An 18,392-nucleotide genomic window follows, 5' to 3' on the forward strand; every position below is an offset into this window, starting at 1 on the left:
GCCGAACATTGCCCAGATAATCAGTTTCAGGAGTGTATTTGGAGAATATTAGTTGGAGCCGTCAAACTTAGCATGGGAATGTCCAGTCGTGGATGCGAATAGGGTATCATTTCTGCTGTTCCATGAATCGGTGATCTCCTGCATCTATACAGAGAAGCCATGTTTCCCCAAAAGCGCTTTCAAGCTCGCTATTTGAGATAGCCCCGCAACGATTGCTTCATTTCAACCCTTCACCCACCCAGGCACATGATCCAAATCCAGATCCTCCTCGTACTGCCTCTCCCGAATAGCCGTCCACGGCGTCGGCCACCCAGCCAACACGGGACTCTTCTTCGTGGCACCCATGACGGCGAACCTCCCCTGCGAGTGCGCAATGAAGCCGTGCATGAAGCCGAGCTGGATCAGCACCGAGACGTTCATCTCCACGTCGTCCATCTCCACGGGGGAGTTACCCCAGACCAGTCCCTCGTTGGGGCGCAGCTTCTTGGGCCCGCCAGGCGGCGGGACGAGCGTCGAGGCCGCGTCGTGGCTTACTGCTTTGAGGAAAGCGGGGGACGCTGTCGACGGTGCGAAGGAGGAAGGCGACTTGGAGGGGATGTAGCCTTCGAGGCGGTGTTGGAGGTACTGGGACGTTGCGTGGAGGTCCGCGAGGTCCATTGTTGCGGCGCGTCGGTTTGTGTTGGAGGGGTTTGCGTCGTCTTGGCCCGGAGCGTAGGTGAGGAGAAATGTTCTGCGGGAGAGGGAGCGCCAGAGCAGAGGTCTGAGGCGATGAGTGAGAACGAGGAGGAGGCCCTTATCAAAGAGATATTTCTCGTGCTGGGCCAGCGTCTGTTGGAAGAGGACAAAGTCTCCCTTGCGGATCGCTTGAATCAGTGGTTGGTAGACTGGTACGAGGGCTGATGCCTCAGGGCGAGAGAGCAGGAGCTGGGAGGGTAGACGGCCCAGCAAGAAGTTGCAAGGGACGAGGTAGCTGAGGACCAGGGCGCGATGAGATATGAGGGGTGGTGGGATCTGAAGGTAGGCCTCTTCGAGACAGAGCGCTGCGCGGAGGAAGTGACAGTTTGCGAGGTTGAAGCGGCCTAGGTAGTAGAGGAAGTTGACGCGCTGTGATGCCGGATAGAACGATAATGGTGGCGAATTTGTGGAGATATTTGTGAATATTTGTTTCGCAAGATGCGTTCTCCGACACTGTAGGCATCCATCAGTTAACGCGCTCGGAGTTTTGGGAAAGGAAATTGAAGACACACGGCGAAGAGGAGCTTTAGCACTAGGTTGGCGAACATGTAAACGCCAACCTTCTTGCCTTCCGGCTTGCTGTACCGCGCGCTAGAACGGTCCGTAAGGCAAGTGGTGAAGATCTTTTGAATGATCTCAGCCGAGGATTCGGCAATGGACTTGCGGTCGTCGGCGTCGACGTTACGGATGTTGCGCGTAAGATCCGGACGCTTTGACAACATCATTGTCAGGCGCGACAGGGACTCGCAGAGGGAAAGTGCCGCCTTTAGTAGCATACCTCCATAGGTAGGGTGGGCAAAGGCGGTACTACAGGAGCTGTGTGGGTGTTAGCCGATTGCTCTTTGACTATGAAAGGCGCGGTCGAGGACCATGAGATCTGCTTCAACAGAGCTGATGAGGAGTTCTCATCGGTGACTTACTTTACCAGCCCACTGAGCAACGTGTGCGCACCCAAAAGGTCATCATAGTCGACGTCGCGCCAGAAGACCATGTAGTCCTTCATAAAAGTCACAAAGCCGGGCCACGGTGAGCCCTGGCCCTCGGGCACGTCGTCCTCTTCGGGGAGGCATTTCTCTATCGTGCTCTCGAGCGCTGTGCTGCTTGTCCCGTTGGAGCCATGCCGTGATGAGCGGAACTGCGTCCGCAGCTCATTGGCGAGGGCGTGATATTGTTGATTTGCATTGGGCTCGACGAGGAGCCAATTCCGGAGCTCGTCGATGTTTTGAGCACGGACGAATGTGCGGATCTGGCTGAGGAATTGAATTAACAGGGACATCGTTGGCACGGAATTGAAAAGCGCCAAAAGTGATGCCTCATTCGGGGAGCGAGGCGAGGCCGCGAATCGTGAAAGAAGAGGTGAGGAATCCTTGCGGGTTGTGGTGAAGGTGGAAGTCCAAGGTGAGAGAGCTCGAGCCAGACAAGGTGAAGTGAGTAGAGGTGGATTCTTCGGTGTACGGGGAACAAGGGTACGTGCTCGGTGAGTGGAGCCGTACATGGAGCTGGTCGGTCGTCACTTTTCCTGGGTAGCTTCAACATACTTTGTCAAGAGTAACATTTACGAATGATCTGCGTCAAGTTTTCTACATGGGATATCGCATTTCCAAAAGCATCCGAGCACAGTCTGCTTTTCCATTTGAATTCCAGTTTTTCACAATTTACGCCCTCTCATATAACGCGCCGAATCCGCTTTGATCATCCTAACCTGGGCGGAAGGTAGCTTCTAATTCGCGCATGAAGGTAAGCATCTTGTGCATGCCACTTCCCTTTTTCACCCAGCCTAGACGCTGCCGGGAAGCCTACCCGCGACGATGGACACATGGCCAATTACACGGACTCGACACGCTGCACGACGATCGCCGTGGCCGCGCCGCCTCCGTTGCAGATGGCTGCAACACCGTATTCGCCAGGCTTCAGCTGGTGCAGCAGAGTGACGATAATTCGCGATCCGGAGCTACCCAGGGCGTGGCCGAGGGAGATCGCTCCGCCGAGAGGGTTAACCCGAGCACCCTCCAATCCGAGAATCTACCCAATGGCTGTTAGTCGCGTTTCATTGATTGACTGATTGTGGACGCTTATCATACCTTTTCGTTTGCCTTGATGACAGCGGCAAAAGCTTCGTTAAACTCCCATACGGCGACTTGGTCTTTGGTGATACCCGCTCTCTCAAGTGCGATGGGTACCGCCTTGGCTGGAGCGATGGGGAAGTCGATAGGATCAACCGCGGCGTCGGCCGAGCCGCAGATCTTTGCCAGCACTCGAGAATCGGAACCGTATTTTTGCGCAATCTCCTTGCTGCCCAAAACAAGTGCACTGGCACCGTCGTTCAACGTGGAGGAGTTGGCAGCAGTGACAGTGCCGGTGCCGTCGCGCACAAAGGCCGGTTTCAGGGTAGGCACCCTGTCGAACTTGACGTCGAGGTATCCCTCATCAGACTCAATAACTGTGTCGCCCTTCCTTCCGCGAACAGTAACAGGAGCGATCTCCTCGGCAAAGGCGTTGGCTTTCCACGCAGCCTGAGCGCGCTTGTAGGACTCGATAGCGTACTCGTCTTGCATCTCGCGAGAAATATCGTACTTCTTAGCCGTGTTCTCGGCGCAGTTGCCCATGTGGAATTTGTCGTAGACGTCAGTCAACCCGTCCTTGATCAGGCCGTCCTCCATCTGGACATGCCCGAATGGCGGCAGGCTAGAAGCGCGGGGCACATAATAAGGCACCCTCGTCATGTTCTCCATGCCACCAGCAACCTGCGCCTCCGACAGACCGAGCTGGATGTTTTGTGCGGCAAAAACAACGGCTTTCATGCCGGATGCGCAGACCTTGTTGATGGTGATCGCTTCCACACTAGACGGGAGACCGGCAAAGATCAGAGCCTGGCGAGCCGGCGCCTGCCCAACGGATCCTTGTAGGACATTACCCATGTACACGTCGGTGATCTTGTCGACGGGGACTTTGGACTTTTCGATTGCGGACTTGATGGCGACGGCGCCCAGCTGCGGCGCAGTTACACTCGTGAATGAGCCATTGAACTGTCGGCCGTGTTAGTTATGAAAGCTTTGCAGAAGCTTACTGAACCGTTTGTTTTTGCCTTTGCTGTCGGTGTTCTCGAGGCACTAATAATGTATGCGTCCCGAATCTCTTGCCGAAGCGCAGCTCGCGTGGAGAACTGACGGGAAGCTGCTTGCCTAGCCAATTGGCTAGGAAGCCTCGATGATTGTCTGATAAACATGGTGGAATATGTTACAAATGGTATCCGATATTTCGCAGCAAAATAGCACAAAGTGATGGCGACTTGAGACGATCTTGCAGAGGGAAAAGGGAGCAAGAAGAAAAAGATAGGAAGGTGGCTTGACAGTTTACTTCGAGAGGGATGAAGCGAGCATGTGGAAGGCGCGGGATGACAATACCCCAGGTTCTGCGGTCTTCCTCGGCTTAAGAGGGGGGTGCCTGAGAGGTACAAGGGCGGGGCCGAGCTTCTAAGTGAGGAGTGAGGTCACTTCCCAAGTTTCCCCCAGGTCCTTGGGGGAACCGATCCCCCACCCCGGACCGTGGAAGTAGGGCCAATTCCGCTCGGAAAGCTCGTCGGGCCAAAGGGGTGGAACCGGTTCCGGCTGCTGCTGCACCGATGCCACTCTTTGCCTGCATTTTGGATGTCATTTTCCCCCGGAATTTCGCGGCATACGGATGATCACCGTTATGGCAGTCCTGCAGCGCAACCATAAATATTGAACAAGCCCACCTTCAAACAAGGTCTTAGTCTGCGCAAGCGGAAGAAAAGCTACACCCCGCCAGTATGCGAGTTGATGTATTCGAGTATCTTTCTATATGCTGCCTCTTAAGGTAAGTTAGGTGCGACGCTCGCCGAAATGACAAAATAGCAAGCGATATGCATGAATCCAACCCATTCAAGTGTCTGTCAGAAGCATCCAGTTGAATAGTCCAGTTTGCGGCCCAGACGGTGTCATGGAGAGACGGGAGGTTTGAGTCGTCACTTCCGCAGGCGTTTGGTACCTATCTTATTGGAGGCTCTTGAGTGTCATTCTGTTATCGGGTGATTCGCGCTTAAAATCGCCCAATATGATTGGACCAAAATGTAAGACCCACTCACTGGCCCAAGCGGAAGGCGGTGGTGAAGGCGAGTGCTTCCCGCGCCATTCTTTTGGACTCTCGCCCGTGATCCATACGACCATTCTACAACTTTCTCCATCACACATCGTAAGTGACGGAGATTTCCAGAATTTTCAGCATTCTCGATACCCAGCGAGGACATATACGCCGATTCCCCACGCTTTGAACCGACCGCCCGGTTCTCGTCCGTCCCTCCTCGACGGCAGTTGCGATCCTCTGACCCCTCAGTCTTGGTAATCAGTCACCGACCGCCACCATGTCTACCGCCGCCCGCCGTCGCTTGATGCGCGACTTCAAAGTAAGCTACGATGCTCAGAATGCCATTATCTTTTGTTTGATCCTAACGCATCGAGTAGCGTATGCAGACTGATCCTCCCGCTGGCGTTTCTGCCTCGCCCGTCCCCGACAACGTCATGACCTGGTATGCTCGACCAAACCCCGAGTTTCCCGAATGTGCCAACGGCGACTGACAAGGCATGCTTTAGGAACGCCGTGATTATTGGTCCCGCCGATACTCCATTCGAAGACGGTACCTTCAGACTCGTTATGCAGTTCGAGGAGCAGTACCCCAACAAGCCACCTGCGGTCAAGTTCATCAGCCAGATGTTCCACCCGAACGTCTACGCTACTGGAGAGCTTTGCTTGGATATCCTGCAGAACCGCTGGAGTCCCACGTATGATGTCGCGGCTGTGTTGACGAGCATTCAGAGGTGAGAGATGTCCTGCTCGAGAGATCTCGGGTGCCACTCTACAAGCTCCGGAGCTAATGTTTGGCTAACTCGGATCATTAGTTTGCTTAACGACCCAAACACGGGCTCCCCGGCGAACGTTGAAGCGTCGAACCTCTACAAGGACAACAGGAAGGAGTACACGAAGCGGGTTCGTGAGACTGTCGAGAAGAGCTGGGACGATTAAATCGACATGATTATCACGACACATACACACGACAGTTATGAACAAGAATGTCCGCGCCTTACTTCAGCAGGGTATGGCTCGTGTAGGAATAAGCTGCTGGGCTGTGAGGGGATGCTAGAGGGCCGAACGAGGGGCAGATTGACATAAGCTACACCCAGGGCTGACCAGACAGATGTCTTGATCTTCTTCGCATTAAGCAACTGGGGTACCCGATGAGGTGGGAGTGGGGGGATTTGGCGTTTCGGCTCGTGCTGTCCTCTCTAAGTGGCTTTTGGGGCGACCCCATGTTGCGATAGGCGTTTCGTGGACGTGCTTTGCTTTTCCTATCCGTTGAGTCACCCGTCGTCGGTGACGTTAGGTTCGTCTTCATCTGGCTTTACAGGGGAGTTCGTGGGAAGTGCATTTGGGACCTCATGAGTAGCGAAATACCAAATCTGTTGAACAACATGCGGCCCGTAGTTGTTTATTATGAATTCACAGGCGAAAGCGGAGCAGTCCACCATAACAAGACTCGCCCAAAAGGCCAATCTCCAACTCTCAGTCCACTTGGTCAACCGTGCAAAGTGCAAACTCTCGTCAGCAAATCTCTGTCGCGTGCTCGGCCGGACGTTCCTCTAATTAGTGTGCAATGCGCCGGGCCATCTGTAGTACCAACATGCCTGCCCGTCATGGTCAGTGTGCAAGTGCAACCAGTCCCGTTGGGCACTGCATGGGCGATGCGTTCTGCTGTATCCGTCCATTCCAGCAGTAGAACAGGGGACTTTACCCATCTGGGATGGGGACCCCTCGGCTGTGCTTTGGGAAAGACGACGAGGTGGGGATGAAACGACCAGCGTGAAATGACCATGGCAGGATGGGATTGGTTTGTTTTTGGGCCTGACTACCTACCTTACCTCACCTTAGCAGTGACTTGTGACTTTCCATGGGAACTGAAGGAACTGTGGGAAGGTACCCGTGGACCTTACTTCCCCCCCTCTGCACCTGCATTCTGTGCTTTGTCTTGCTGCCATCAAATAATTCTACGCGATTTCTAGCGCGTCCCGTCATTTGCATCTCAACCCCCCAAGAGCCCCCCCAAAACCCGTTTCCCAAACAATACAACCCACATCTCCCTCCTCTCTCGCTTTCTGACCGACTGCCTTTCTGGCTGCTACTGCTGCTGGTTTGTGCTGTCGCTGTTCCGTTCTCCTTGCATCATCGCCCTGCAACACCTGCGATATGTCATTCTAGCAGCCTTTCCACATCCGCACACCGTCATTTCATCCCACCCGCCTTGTTTGTGTGTGTCCTTTCAACACAACCCCCCGTTGTCGAGCTGCGGCCGCCGAGTGCCTCGCAACCACAAAACCCCCTATCTCGCAGCATCTTGTCCCGATCGCAACCTCACGACCCCGGCTTCGACCTCGCTTGGTCTGAAAACCCATCACCATGTCTGGCGCAAACAACAGTATCAAGGTTGTCGCCCGATTCCGTCCACAGAACAAAGTGGAACTGGCGTCGGGCGGCCAGCCCATTGTCTCCTTCAGCAGTGAGGAAACATGTACTCTGGACGTAAGTGCCTCTCTATTCGGTGCTTGATATCGCGCGTGCGGGCACTCAGTTGACAAATATAATTCTATAGTCCAAGGAGGCCCAAGGCTCCTTCACCTTCGACCGTGTCTTCGACATGGAGTGTAAGCAGTCCGATATTTTCGACTTTTCCATCCGATCGACCGTCGATGATATTCTCAATGGTTACAACGGAACCGTCTTTGCCTATGGTCAGACGGGTGCCGGAAAGTCCTACACCATGATGGGTTCCAGCATCGACGACGAGGAGGGGCGAGGTATTATCCCCCGTATCGTCGAACAAATCTTCGCCAGTATCATGTCTAGTCCCAGCACTATCGAGTACACGGTTCGAGTCAGTTATATGGAAATCTACATGGAGAGGATTCGCGATTTGCTTGCGCCTCAAAACGACAACCTTCCCGTCCACGAAGAAAAGAATCGCGGTGTCTACGTCAAGGGCCTTCTCGAGGTCTATGTCTCCAGCGTCCAGGAAGTCTACGAGGTTATGAGAAGAGGTGGAAACGCCCGAGCCGTTTCTGCAACCAACATGAACCAGGAATCTTCCCGCTCGCATTCCATCTTCGTCGTCACCATTACCCAAAAGAATGTCGAGACCGGATCGGCAAAGAGTGGTCAGCTTTTCCTGGTCGATTTGGCCGGTAGCGAAAAGGTTGGAAAGACCGGCGCCAGTGGTCAGACGCTGGAGGAAGCAAAGAAGATCAACAAGAGTTTGAGTGCTCTCGGAATGGTCATCAACGCCTTGACCGACGGCAGATCATCCCACGTCCCCTACCGCGATTCCAAGTTGACCCGTATCCTCCAAGAATCTCTTGGAGGTAACAGTCGGACAACACTCATCATTAATTGCTCTCCCAGTAGTTACAACGACGCTGAAACCCTTGGCACCCTCCGATTCGGTACTCGTGCAAAGGCAATCAAGAACAAGGCCAAGATCAACGCCGAGCTCAGTCCCTCCGAACTCAAGGCACTGCTCGGCAAGGCCAGAGGCCAAATTTCGACTTTCGAAACGTATCTCTCAAATTTGGAAGGCGAAGTTCAGCTCTGGCGTGCCGGAGAGGCCGTTCCTAAGGACAGATGGGTGGCCCCCTTGTCCGCAGATGGCGTAGCTGGGACTAAAGCCGAAGCAAAGGCGCCTCGTCCTTCAACACCATCCCGCCTCCTACCCGACAGCAGATCCGAGACCCCAGCCATCTCCGAGCGGTCAGGAACACCAAGCTTACCACTCGACAAGGATGAGCGCGACGAGTTCCTGCGCCGGGAGAACGAGCTCCAGGACCAGATTGCCGAGAAGGAGTCTCAGTACAACGCAGCAGAAAAGACTCTTCGGGAGACCAAGGAGGAGCTTGCCTACCTCAAGGAGCACGATGCGAAGACTGGGAAGGAAAATGAGAAGCTGAACGGGGAGGTGAACGAGGTCAAGATGCAGATTGAGCGACTTACCTTTGAGGGCAAGGAGGCGCAGATCACCATGGATGCGCTCAAGGAGCAAAACGCCGAGCTGACTGCGGAGCTGGACGAGGTCAAGCAGCAGCTTCTGGACGTGAAGATGAGCGCCAAGGAAACAAGTGCCGTCCTCGATGAGAAGGAGAAGAAGAAGGCTGAGAAGATGGCCAAGATGATGGCTGGCTTCGACCTCGGGGCCGATGTGTTCAGCGACAACGAGAAGGCCATCTCGGAGGCTATTTCCCAACTGGAGGCCCTTCACGAGGTCAGCTCCACTGGCGAGGTTGTCAACCCAGATGAGCTTCAGGCTCTGAAGTCACGCTTCGTCGAGATCCAAGGAATCGTTAGACAAGCTGAGCTGTCTGTCTACAGTGCTTCCTCGAGCGAAGCAGATGCCCGTCGCAGAGCCGAGCTCGAAGACCGCCTCTCGGCTCTTCAGCAGGAGTACGAGGAGCTCTTGACCCGCAACCTTGGGGAGAACGATGTCGAGGAGATCAAGGCTCGCCTGGAGAGTGCCTACTCCAACAAGCAGACCACGTCCATGGAGCTTGTTGATGAGCTCAAGGCCGAGATTGCCCAGAAGGCTGCCGAGAACTCCAAGATGAAGACTCTTATCGAGGATCTTCAACAGAGAGTCAAGGCTGGTACCGCCGCGCCCATGGCGAACGGCAAGTCGATTCAGCAACAGATTGCCGAGTTCGACATTATGAAGAAGAGCCTTATGCGCGATCTTCAGAACCGTTGCGAACGTGTGGTTGAGCTCGAAATCTCGCTTGACGAGACAAGAGAGCAGTATAACAACGTGCTCCGCTCATCCAACAACCGGGCCCAACAGAAAAAGATGGCCTTCCTGGAGAGGAACCTTGAGCAGCTTACTCAGGTTCAGCGCCAGCTCGTCGAGCAGAACTCGGCACTGAAGAAGGAGGTGGCCATTGCTGAGCGTAAACTCATTGCTCGTAACGAGCGCATCCAGAGCTTGGAGAGCCTGCTACAGGATAGCCAGGAGAAGATGGCTTCTGCGAACCACAAGTACGACCCCCTTGCGATCCATGTTTCTGTCTACCCTTCAATCTCTCAATCTCTGTTGTCCATTTCTGCTTTGCGCCGTACCAGTGCTAACGATTCGTACCCTATAGGTTTGAGGTTCAGCTTGCTGCTGTCAAGGAGAGGCTAGAGGCAGCCAAGGCTGGCAGCACTCGCGGCCTGAACTCTCCCTCGCTGGGCGGCTTCAGCTTCTCTGGTGCTGGCAGCCGCATCGCCAAACCCCTCCGTGGCGGTGGTGCTGATAACCAGGGACCTTCCATCCCTGTCATCAACAGCATCCAGCAGAACGAGGGCAGTGCCGGCAAGCGAAGCAGTTGGTTCTTCTCTCAGAAGTCTTAAGTTGCATACCGCATGCCCTGTTATACCCTTGATTCTTGGGGCACCCTGACGTCGAGAGACCGTACAGGGAGGTACGCCCTCACCCTTCGAATAGACACACGACAACGTACAAGTTAGATTACAGCTTGGTGCGGACTAGACCACTATACCCCCGCTGTGTTGATCCTGGCGGCGGCAAGACTCCCTTGCTCTTCACAGAGGCCTTTCTTCACCTTGGATTTTCTTGGTCAGTATACTGGAAAAGAAGAAGACGACGAAATTCGCAAAAGATTCACATGCAAGCTCGAGCACAAATTACGGAACTGGGAAAGAAGAGGCTTCCCTCTCTCTTTTGATGTTGAATTTTCTTCTTCCTCCTTTTCTTTTGTTTGGGCGGGTCTGCATTGCTGTTGGATTCTGGCTTGACAAGCAAGTTTCTGGGCGGTCTTTTGTCATTTTCGGTCAAGAAAGGAGGATTTTGGTGGCCGTGGGAGGGGGAGGGTCGAAGGGAAATGATGAGATCCCTTTTGTGCGTGTGAGGGCGGACAACCGACACCACGAGAACATACAGGATGGATGAGAAGAATGGCTGACCAGGCAAAACATTTTTTGCCTTTTCGCCGCCGCTGCTGCATTGTCTGGGGAGTTGGTATTGTTCACGAAAGGACCTCACTACTTATGAAACCCAAGACATTTGACGGTTTAATGACACTAGAAAGAAAGACTTTAGCTGCTCACGTTCTGATGATGATTATGGTGATGCAGTGATCTCAATCTTTCAATCTGTTTTATTTGGGGTATGGAGTTGTGATCACAAGACACAAAGCAGAGACTATCCAGCTAGCTAAGAGACGATTTAGTGCATGGTGATGCGCAAATACAACTACAGCCTATCAAGCTTTATCCGCTTTCTTCCCATCAACGCATCCTTGCGAGCCTTAAGGGGGTAACCGATTACATAAGTGCAATTGCCGAAGAGTTTGAGAGAGATATGGCGCCTGTAGATTTCATATGCTAGCCAAATGTTTATTTAGCGAGCTTGCTGAAGACGATAATCTCGGGAATGACAACGGCGGCCATGAGCGCGAAAGCGGCAAAGGAGACGGCAAAGATCTTGACGTAGAGGATGACGAGGCGCTTCCAGGCGTTGCGGGAGAAGCCGCTCCAGGCGTCGTCCATGGTAGCGTAGCCCTTGCCGCCGACGACGCGGGGCTCGACCTTGCCCTCGAAGGAGCGGTCAAAGGGGATGATGGTGTTTGCCTCCTCGGGGATGAGGGAGGCCTGAACGCGGACGAGGACTACGTGGGCGGGGATGACGATGATGATCTGGAAGGCGATGCTGATGAGGGTGATGACGATGCTCTTCCAGGCGTCGGAGCTCTGGGGCTGGGAGACGACCGAGTTGGGCTTGCCGAACTGGAAGTTGGGGAGGTCGAGGCCGAGGGCCCAGCCGACGGCGATGGGGACCCAGGTGGCGACCTGCTCTGCGAGCCAGTAGGCGGCGACGGGCTTCGCGGTGGCGTCAAAGGTACGCTTGAAGGGCGGGAGACGCTTCCAGAAGTAGTCGGAGCTCGAGGGGGTGATGACGATGTGGACCCAGACGGCGGAGAGCTGGACGAGGGCGAGGGCGGAGAGGAGGGTCGCGAGGGAGGCGAGGATGTCTGGGAGGAAGGAGGAGAAGATGCCAAAGAGGAAGTTGGTCGCGAGGGCCTGGACAAAGTAGACGCCGAAGCCGCGGAAGTTTGAGCGCCAGCCGCCGTAGGTGGTCAGGAGGCGGTTGATGGAGCGGATGGAAGAGGTGACGGTGGTGGGGCGGCCTCCGGTCACCTTAGTCTGGGGGACGGGGCCGTCGGGGCGGACCTCGGGGCCGGCGGAGGGGATGGCGCCTTCATCTTCGGCGAGGTTGACGGGGTCGTAGGCGGGCGGGTTCTCGTCCTCGACGATGGCGAAGATGGGGTAGACCTGGTGGAGGGTGTAGGATGTCTAGACAGTGCATGTGTTAGCGATAAAGGGTTCATCATATGAAGAGCCAGACTGAAAGTGGCCTCGGAAGGGAGGCGGGAGACAAGGCTTACCCAGAGAATGATGGGGAGGAAGACGATGAAGTCGGCGAGGAAGACCCAAAAGGACCAGCCGGGAAGCTGGGGTTCGCGAGGAGTCTCTTCGACGGCCCTCTTGTAGACGGCGTCGGCAAAGTGCTGCAGCCGCGTGTACATGTTTGCGATTTGCTCGGCTCCCAGAATCAAGACAGCAATGATGATGATGCTGGGAAAAGTACGAATGTTGGAGTTTGAAGGTTCTTTTAAAATGAAGGGAAAGAATGAATCGTTGGGAAATGGAGGGGTGTCAGACGTCAAAAGGGAAACGAGCTCTAGGCGGCGATTCACTTGAACATGTCACTGGTCACTGCGCAGCTCCTGCGCCGGGGGGTCACCTCACCTCAATCTACCGGGCGAGGTACTTTGTTGTGACGCGTGAGACGCACTGGGGAGGAAAGTACCTTGCAGAGGAATTACTACCTTACCAGTACCTAGGGAAGTACGCCACCCAGGATCTTGGGGAGGCGTGGATGCACGACCTATTAGTGGATAGCGGCAGCTTTCCACCAGGCAGCAGGCTGACACAGCCACTCTCCGTGCCCCACTAAATCCTTCCACATCGGACATTTCGCCTCCCAGCAGCCAACGGAATGGGCGGTATCGTGGAACGGAGTAATGGCGATGCGCCGCGCCATACGGTCTCTGATTCTCGGACAAGCGAGGAATAAGCGACGAGTGACGAAGAGCGAAGACCATTGAAGCGATTCTCCGGATCGAAGCCAAGATTATGAAAGTAATTAAGTTGTCATTCCATGACCATCCTGGCTTTGAGCGGTACCGCTGGGCAGGGCTGTTGGGCTGCTGGAACTAGGTTTCTGTGCCGCCAGCTTGCATGCCTGCTTACCTGCAATGTCTACAACTTCACGCCGGCTCGCGCTTTTCCACTTGCTTCTTCCATTTTGTTCGTCGAGATCAGGGCAACGTTTTGGCGCCCGGCCAAGGTTGACCTTTTTACGAGGCTGTTGACTTTGGGATATTCGACGCTTGCGTCGCCTTATTCCTTGACGGCTCTGTTCGCCATTTGGTCTTTTGGGGGAGAGGAGGCCGCCTGCTTGAAACCTGTTATTTGGCCTTTCCTTTCTCAATTTGTAGCATCCTATCTTTGCATGATTGGCATCGGACTCTGTTCGTCGGTTTCGAAAAAGTCTCTATGCCATCCGTGACATCGGACGATCCCTCCAAGAAAGTTTGCAGACCATCGAATAACGAGCGGCGCGTGTTCTTGAAGCCTATTCGGCCATTAGGTGCCCAACCCCGACATATCCGAAAGGATTCGGACATTTAGTTTGGGGTCCTTTCAGACACTGGCCCCCTTAGAAGTGTTTTTGTTGACGATGTCTACCTTACAACTCATTGGTAAAATGTTGAGCCATGCACGCTCGGTATTGATTGTACCTTTTGGTCACCACGTTCCGAGAAGACTACATTATGATTCGAGTATAACTCATTAAAACCGAGCTTTGAGGTTCTGGCATTCGTGTCTGCATGTAGACTCCTCTCAAATTGGCTCGACAGATCTGCAAGCAGTTGTGTTAGTACCATTGCTGTGTAGATGTTCTTCTCGCTGCCATGTCTTGATTTCGTTGGCAAAGTGTATGTTTCGGTGACTCGGAATGTGATGTCATTGAGCAGTCAGTGTCAGACTTTGTAATCCTGATCTACCAGTGGTCGGTCCTGTCAACTCATCGGATGCCATCATGCTTTTGGCTCTCGACATATTCTTCCTAATCATGGTACCAGGTAGAACGCTTTTCGTGTGGGCTGGAAAGAGAGAAATGAATGGATCCGGTCCAGGTAATAGTCAATCCTGGGTGATTCATTCCACTTCAACGCCAAAGGTGTTAGGTAGCTTCTGCATCTTTCTGATCCTCGGCATTCGTAAGCAGCGCTCTGATAGATTTTAAATATTCGACAAGTCTTGGGTTTTCAGATCCGAATGCTCGTACGAGAGGTGAGTGCTGAAAAGGGCTTGGGTGTCTGGTATGAGTGAGTAGTGGTTTCGGCGATCTAATGCTCGGAACATAGGTACCTGGTCAAGCTTGATGACTAAGAAGTCAGTCAAACCGACAACCAAGTCTACAGGAACTTCAAAACTTACTCTAAGTTTCGAAGACTATTGCGGATATATCGTTAACTCTTAGCAAAAGATGGAAGACGACGTTGCGGGGAGTGCCAGGCACCGGCCCTTAGTGGACAACGGAGTCGGCTCCGAACCGTTAGAAGCGTCTAGGCACGGGCCATACCCTATTCCACTGATTGACACGCAGCGTTGCACTACGATGCCCCACCTAACAGTTTCCCTCCTACGTCACCCGCACCTACACTCACTAACGCTGCTCCCGGAACATCTTCCACCTCACGGCCGCTCCCCCGCAACAACATACCTCATGTCTGGAAATCCAATACCGAACCTGCTCTCACTCCGCGGAGCGAGAGGTGGCCGGGTTGGTCGCGGGCGCGGAAGAGGTCCCGGCGGCGGCCCCTCATTCTCGGGCCCGACTCACGATCAGACGATTCAAGGAACTGACGATGACGCTGCCGGCTCACGTTTGAGTTCTGTCAATGTGGGATATCTCGCCGACCCATACGCACACTTCTTTGTGGATAACATCAATGGACCCCCTCCAAGGAGACTCCCCATCATCAATCGAGGTCCGTGTCTCTGGTCTGCTTCCGTCGAATATGGAGGTTGACCGCTATCTCAGGCACTTATACGAGGACCGTTGCTCTCGATAATCTCATTGACAGCTTCTTGGACGAGTCTGACAGTGCGCAACCCGGTTCAAATGAGAGACAAATTATTTCACTAGGCGCTGGCACCGACACACGCCCATTCCGTCTCTTTCCCAGGGCAAAAAGGCCTCAGCTGGTCTACCATGAGATAGACTTCTCAGTCACAGTTCGCAAGAAGGCACGTATAGTGCAAGCAGCCCCTCCATTGCGAAACATCCTCGGAGTCCCCTCGGTCGAGGAAGACGGTTCATGGAGCTGTCAGCCATCCGCGTCAGACAAATACTATTTTCATGCACGGGATCTCCGAGAAATGGTGCAAGACGGCGCAACACCTCTTGCGGGTATCAGAACAGACATTCCTACTCTACTCATCTCAGAATGCTGCCTCTGCTACCTAGAGACATCTATAACGAAGCAAGTTGTATCTTTGTTTGAGCAAAAGATTCCGAATATCGCCATTGTGGTGTACGAACCAATCCGGCCTGACGACCCTTTCGGCAAAATGATGACCTCCAACCTCGCAGCAAGGAGAATACGCATGCCTACTCTGGAGAATTACAAGCTGCCGCAGGATCAGACGCAGCGTCTCCGCGATGCAGGCTTCGAACACGCCAAGGCGCTGACCGTGGAACGGATTTGGGAAAGCTGGGTGCCAAGTGAGGAAAAGGAGAGAGTGGACCGTTTAGAGGGCCTCGACGAAGTGGAGGAGTGGAAGCTGTTGGCTGACCACTACGTTATCGCATGGGGATGGAGAGGCGCCGGATTTACGATGGGAAATGCCGACGGGGAGCTGTGAGTGACCCAAGCAAGCCGCAAGACAGCTGTGCCGCTTCGCTTAAGCAGAGACATTATTAATTGAGATGTGTCTCAAACCGGCAAACCAACGCTGAACTGTCAGCTACCCCCCTTTCTGACAGATGATTTATTCCCCCTTCGTCACCAACCTAATTGAGGCTCTGCTTGGCTTCTCGGACTTGGATTTTGATGGTTCTCTCTCGAGTCACCATGATTACGGGGACGTTGCATGCGTGGTCCTAGGAACCTCTCCCAGGTCGTCTCTTCCGAGGTAATCACGTCTATCATTAGTACTTTGAGCAGCCAAGCTGCAGTTGGCCGCTGTAAAAGCAGAGCTCACCTACTTTGACGGTTTAACCCAACTATCTCGGCCAACACCTTCCCAGCCCGGCGTCTTTTCCGTTCCCGCGTCGGTTGGAAGCCGGCCCACGGCTTCCGACTTCCTGATTGTCGTTGGTTGGTGACGGGCTTGGTGTGCGTTCTTGCACCAACCAATCCTTCCCTTTCCCTATCAGGACTCCAAACCCACTCTTCTCTAGCAAACAATGCAAGTGAGCCAACCTCGCCCGAGAGGTGCTTTTTGCCTCATCCAACACGTTTCTGTCTTCTGTTGACGCAAGCCCACCCGCGATGTCTCTGATTATCCTTCTTCATCCTCGCCGAGTGCTTCTGTTTCGACTGCGATATCTACCGAGCGACTGAAGCGACAATGGCCGCGAGAATACTAGACATACTTCCGGCTGAGACTCTCATCAGCATCGCGGGGCATCTCGACGGCATTGCCGGACCGGATTTGTCCTCCTTTTCCCTCACCAACAAAGCCTTTCATACCGCCGCCGCTTGCTTCTTGTTCCGCGACATCCACATCCTCGTCAAGCATCCTCGGAGACTACAGCGCGATGTCGATTCCTGGCTCGCAATTCTGGGACGCACAAACTCCGCCAGGCATGTCAGGCGCCTGAAGATGACCTTCCTGGACAAGTCGCTCCCTCACAGTGATCTCTACTCGCCTGATCGACACATGATACTACCGGTTCCAAAGGAAACCTCGTTCGATTTCAAGCATAGGTCGCCCGAGAACCGACGCCTCCGCGATGCCTTTGTCGATCCCGAAGCCTGGACTCCCATGATCAGACTGCTCGAAGCCCTGCCCGGACTGACCAACATGGTCATTGAACATGAGAGCAGCTTTTCGCCTCTTCTCCTCGAAACCATCCGCACGCATCACCCAAGTTGTCGGCTAGAACTCAATGGTTTCGATCTTCACTGCAGCGAAGGCGCTGCGATCAATGCGCATGATGTTGCACTTCTACTTGCACCCCAATTGCATAGCATCTCTATAAAAGAGTATTACCAGACGTCCATTGCACATACAAACGAATCGGTCATGCTACGTCTCATCGGAGGCCTATCACCGAATCTCAAGACAGTAAAGCTGGAACCATTCTTCGGAGGCAGACATAAGCGAAAATACGACGCAGATTTCGAGAATGAGTTGCAAGCGTTGATCGCGCAAATACTCAACCACAGTCTCATACCTGGAAAGGATCTGTCAAGGATTTCGAAGTCACCAGAGCTCGGTTCACTGCGTTCTCTGACACTACAGAAAACCAATCCCGATAGGCTCATGGCGTGGTTCAGGGCAACGGACTTCGCGGCACTGCGTCATCTGAGATTGACCGCAAGTCCTGGAGAGTTACCATGGCTTACAACGCATGCCAGATTCCACAAACTTGAAAGTCTAGAGTTAAACTACAATGAAGTTGTCGTTGACCCCCGACCTGCTTGGGAGGGGGTCGCGAACCGTGGAGACGTCGCTGTTGAGTTCCTAGCCATCATGCCAGCCTTAACATCCCTCTCGCTCGAGGGCAGAGTACCTTCACCAGCCGTCCAGTTTGCGTTGTCCAAATTTGGAGGATGCCTGCGCAAACTAAGCATTCGACCCTCCTACGGCTCTCATTCCATGCAGGAGTATCCCAGAATCGCGCCGCAGGACTTATGCGTGCTATCTAAGACATGCATGTGGGTGCAGGATCTGACGGTCACGATCACTGTACCTACGTTCCAAACGAGCTCACCAGAGATGATAGAGGCAAGTGAGTGTCTTGGGCGGATGCGGAGCCTCCGAAATCTCTACCTGACACTTCGACATTCTGAACTTAAAGTGCGGGCTGGAGATGGCGGGTGCAGACGAAGAGCTCGTGCGTATCAGAGAAAACTCGAAATGACGATAGAGGCAGATGCGGCGGGGGTGACACCCGCGGAGGTTGCCAAGTCGGTCTGGGAGACAATATGTGGACAAGGCTGCCGCTTGGAGTTACTTCAGCTTGACACTATAGGTGACTGGGGTGGCACACGCAAGTCTGACCGTGTTCATCAGATTCGTAGAGTCGGAGCCATGGGTGAAGGTTTGGTGGAGACCGCCTTATTCCGAGAGAACGGGAAACTATTCTGGAGAGACTGATCCACAAGAGTACTTAGATCTCATCATCGTCTTCGCTAGAGGCAGAGTACATCTGAAACTCGACGTGAAAGTGCGGATATCGTTTGCAAGGACCATGTTGGGGTTGTATATAAACGAGACAGTTTGTACTTGATTTCACTTTAGGACGT

The 18,392-nt window shown here is 53.8% G+C and overlaps 8 protein-coding genes across 8 annotated transcripts; 6 read left to right on the forward strand and 2 right to left on the reverse strand.

Moving 5' to 3' along the window:
- Positions 1 to 222: 222 nt before the first annotated feature.
- Positions 223 to 3,961, reverse strand: CTAM01_03167 (PCI domain-containing protein; the record flags this gene model as incomplete). The annotated part of the gene is made up of 6 exons (XM_060519204.1): positions 223 to 1,188; positions 1,248 to 1,551; positions 1,656 to 1,985; positions 2,564 to 2,757; positions 2,817 to 3,761; positions 3,803 to 3,961. The coding sequence occupies 6 exons, from the start codon at positions 3,959 to 3,961 to the stop codon at positions 223 to 225; spliced, it is 2,898 nt and encodes a 965-aa protein (XP_060386203.1).
- An 848-nt stretch (positions 3,962 to 4,809) lies between these two features.
- Positions 4,810 to 5,775, forward strand: CTAM01_03168 (ubiquitin-conjugating enzyme; the record flags this gene model as incomplete). The annotated part of the gene is made up of 5 exons (XM_060519205.1): positions 4,810 to 4,947; positions 5,102 to 5,158; positions 5,217 to 5,281; positions 5,346 to 5,570; positions 5,652 to 5,775. 5 exons carry the CDS (start codon positions 4,810 to 4,812, stop codon positions 5,773 to 5,775), a joined length of 609 nt encoding a protein of 202 aa, XP_060386204.1.
- Positions 5,776 to 7,203: 1,428 nt separating this feature from the next.
- On the forward strand, positions 7,204 to 10,173 carry CTAM01_03169 (kinesin heavy chain; the record flags this gene model as incomplete). The annotated part of the gene is made up of 3 exons (XM_060519206.1): positions 7,204 to 7,326; positions 7,397 to 9,819; positions 9,927 to 10,173. 3 exons carry the CDS (start codon positions 7,204 to 7,206, stop codon positions 10,171 to 10,173), a joined length of 2,793 nt encoding a protein of 930 aa, XP_060386205.1.
- Positions 10,174 to 11,178: 1,005 nt separating this feature from the next.
- CTAM01_03170 (ubiquitin carrier protein) lies at positions 11,179 to 12,368 on the reverse strand (the record flags this gene model as incomplete). The annotated part of the gene is made up of 2 exons (XM_060519207.1): positions 11,179 to 12,135; positions 12,228 to 12,368. 2 exons carry the CDS (start codon positions 12,366 to 12,368, stop codon positions 11,179 to 11,181), a joined length of 1,098 nt encoding a protein of 365 aa, XP_060386206.1.
- Positions 12,369 to 13,003: 635 nt separating this feature from the next.
- CTAM01_03171 (uncharacterized protein) lies at positions 13,004 to 13,414 on the forward strand (the record flags this gene model as incomplete). Its single annotated transcript, XM_060519208.1, has 1 exon — positions 13,004 to 13,414. The coding sequence occupies one exon, from the start codon at positions 13,004 to 13,006 to the stop codon at positions 13,412 to 13,414; it is 411 nt and encodes a 136-aa protein (XP_060386207.1).
- A 534-nt stretch (positions 13,415 to 13,948) lies between these two features.
- On the forward strand, positions 13,949 to 14,155 carry CTAM01_03172 (uncharacterized protein; the record flags this gene model as incomplete). Its single annotated transcript, XM_060519209.1, has 1 exon — positions 13,949 to 14,155. The coding sequence occupies one exon, from the start codon at positions 13,949 to 13,951 to the stop codon at positions 14,153 to 14,155; it is 207 nt and encodes a 68-aa protein (XP_060386208.1).
- A 483-nt stretch (positions 14,156 to 14,638) lies between these two features.
- Positions 14,639 to 15,780, forward strand: CTAM01_03173 (leucine carboxyl methyltransferase; the record flags this gene model as incomplete). Its single annotated transcript, XM_060519210.1, has 2 exons — positions 14,639 to 14,903; positions 14,957 to 15,780. 2 exons carry the CDS (start codon positions 14,639 to 14,641, stop codon positions 15,778 to 15,780), a joined length of 1,089 nt encoding a protein of 362 aa, XP_060386209.1.
- Positions 15,781 to 16,488: 708 nt separating this feature from the next.
- Positions 16,489 to 18,243, forward strand: CTAM01_03174 (uncharacterized protein; the record flags this gene model as incomplete). Its single annotated transcript, XM_060519211.1, has 2 exons — positions 16,489 to 17,875; positions 17,945 to 18,243. The coding sequence occupies 2 exons, from the start codon at positions 16,489 to 16,491 to the stop codon at positions 18,241 to 18,243; spliced, it is 1,686 nt and encodes a 561-aa protein (XP_060386210.1).
- Positions 18,244 to 18,392: the final 149 nt, after the last annotated feature.

Source organism: Colletotrichum tamarilloi, assembly GCF_030869305.1.
Source record: "Colletotrichum tamarilloi strain Tom-12 chromosome Unknown Scaffold_7.1, whole genome shotgun sequence".
Classification (NCBI taxonomy): domain Eukaryota; kingdom Fungi; phylum Ascomycota; class Sordariomycetes; order Glomerellales; family Glomerellaceae; genus Colletotrichum; species Colletotrichum tamarilloi.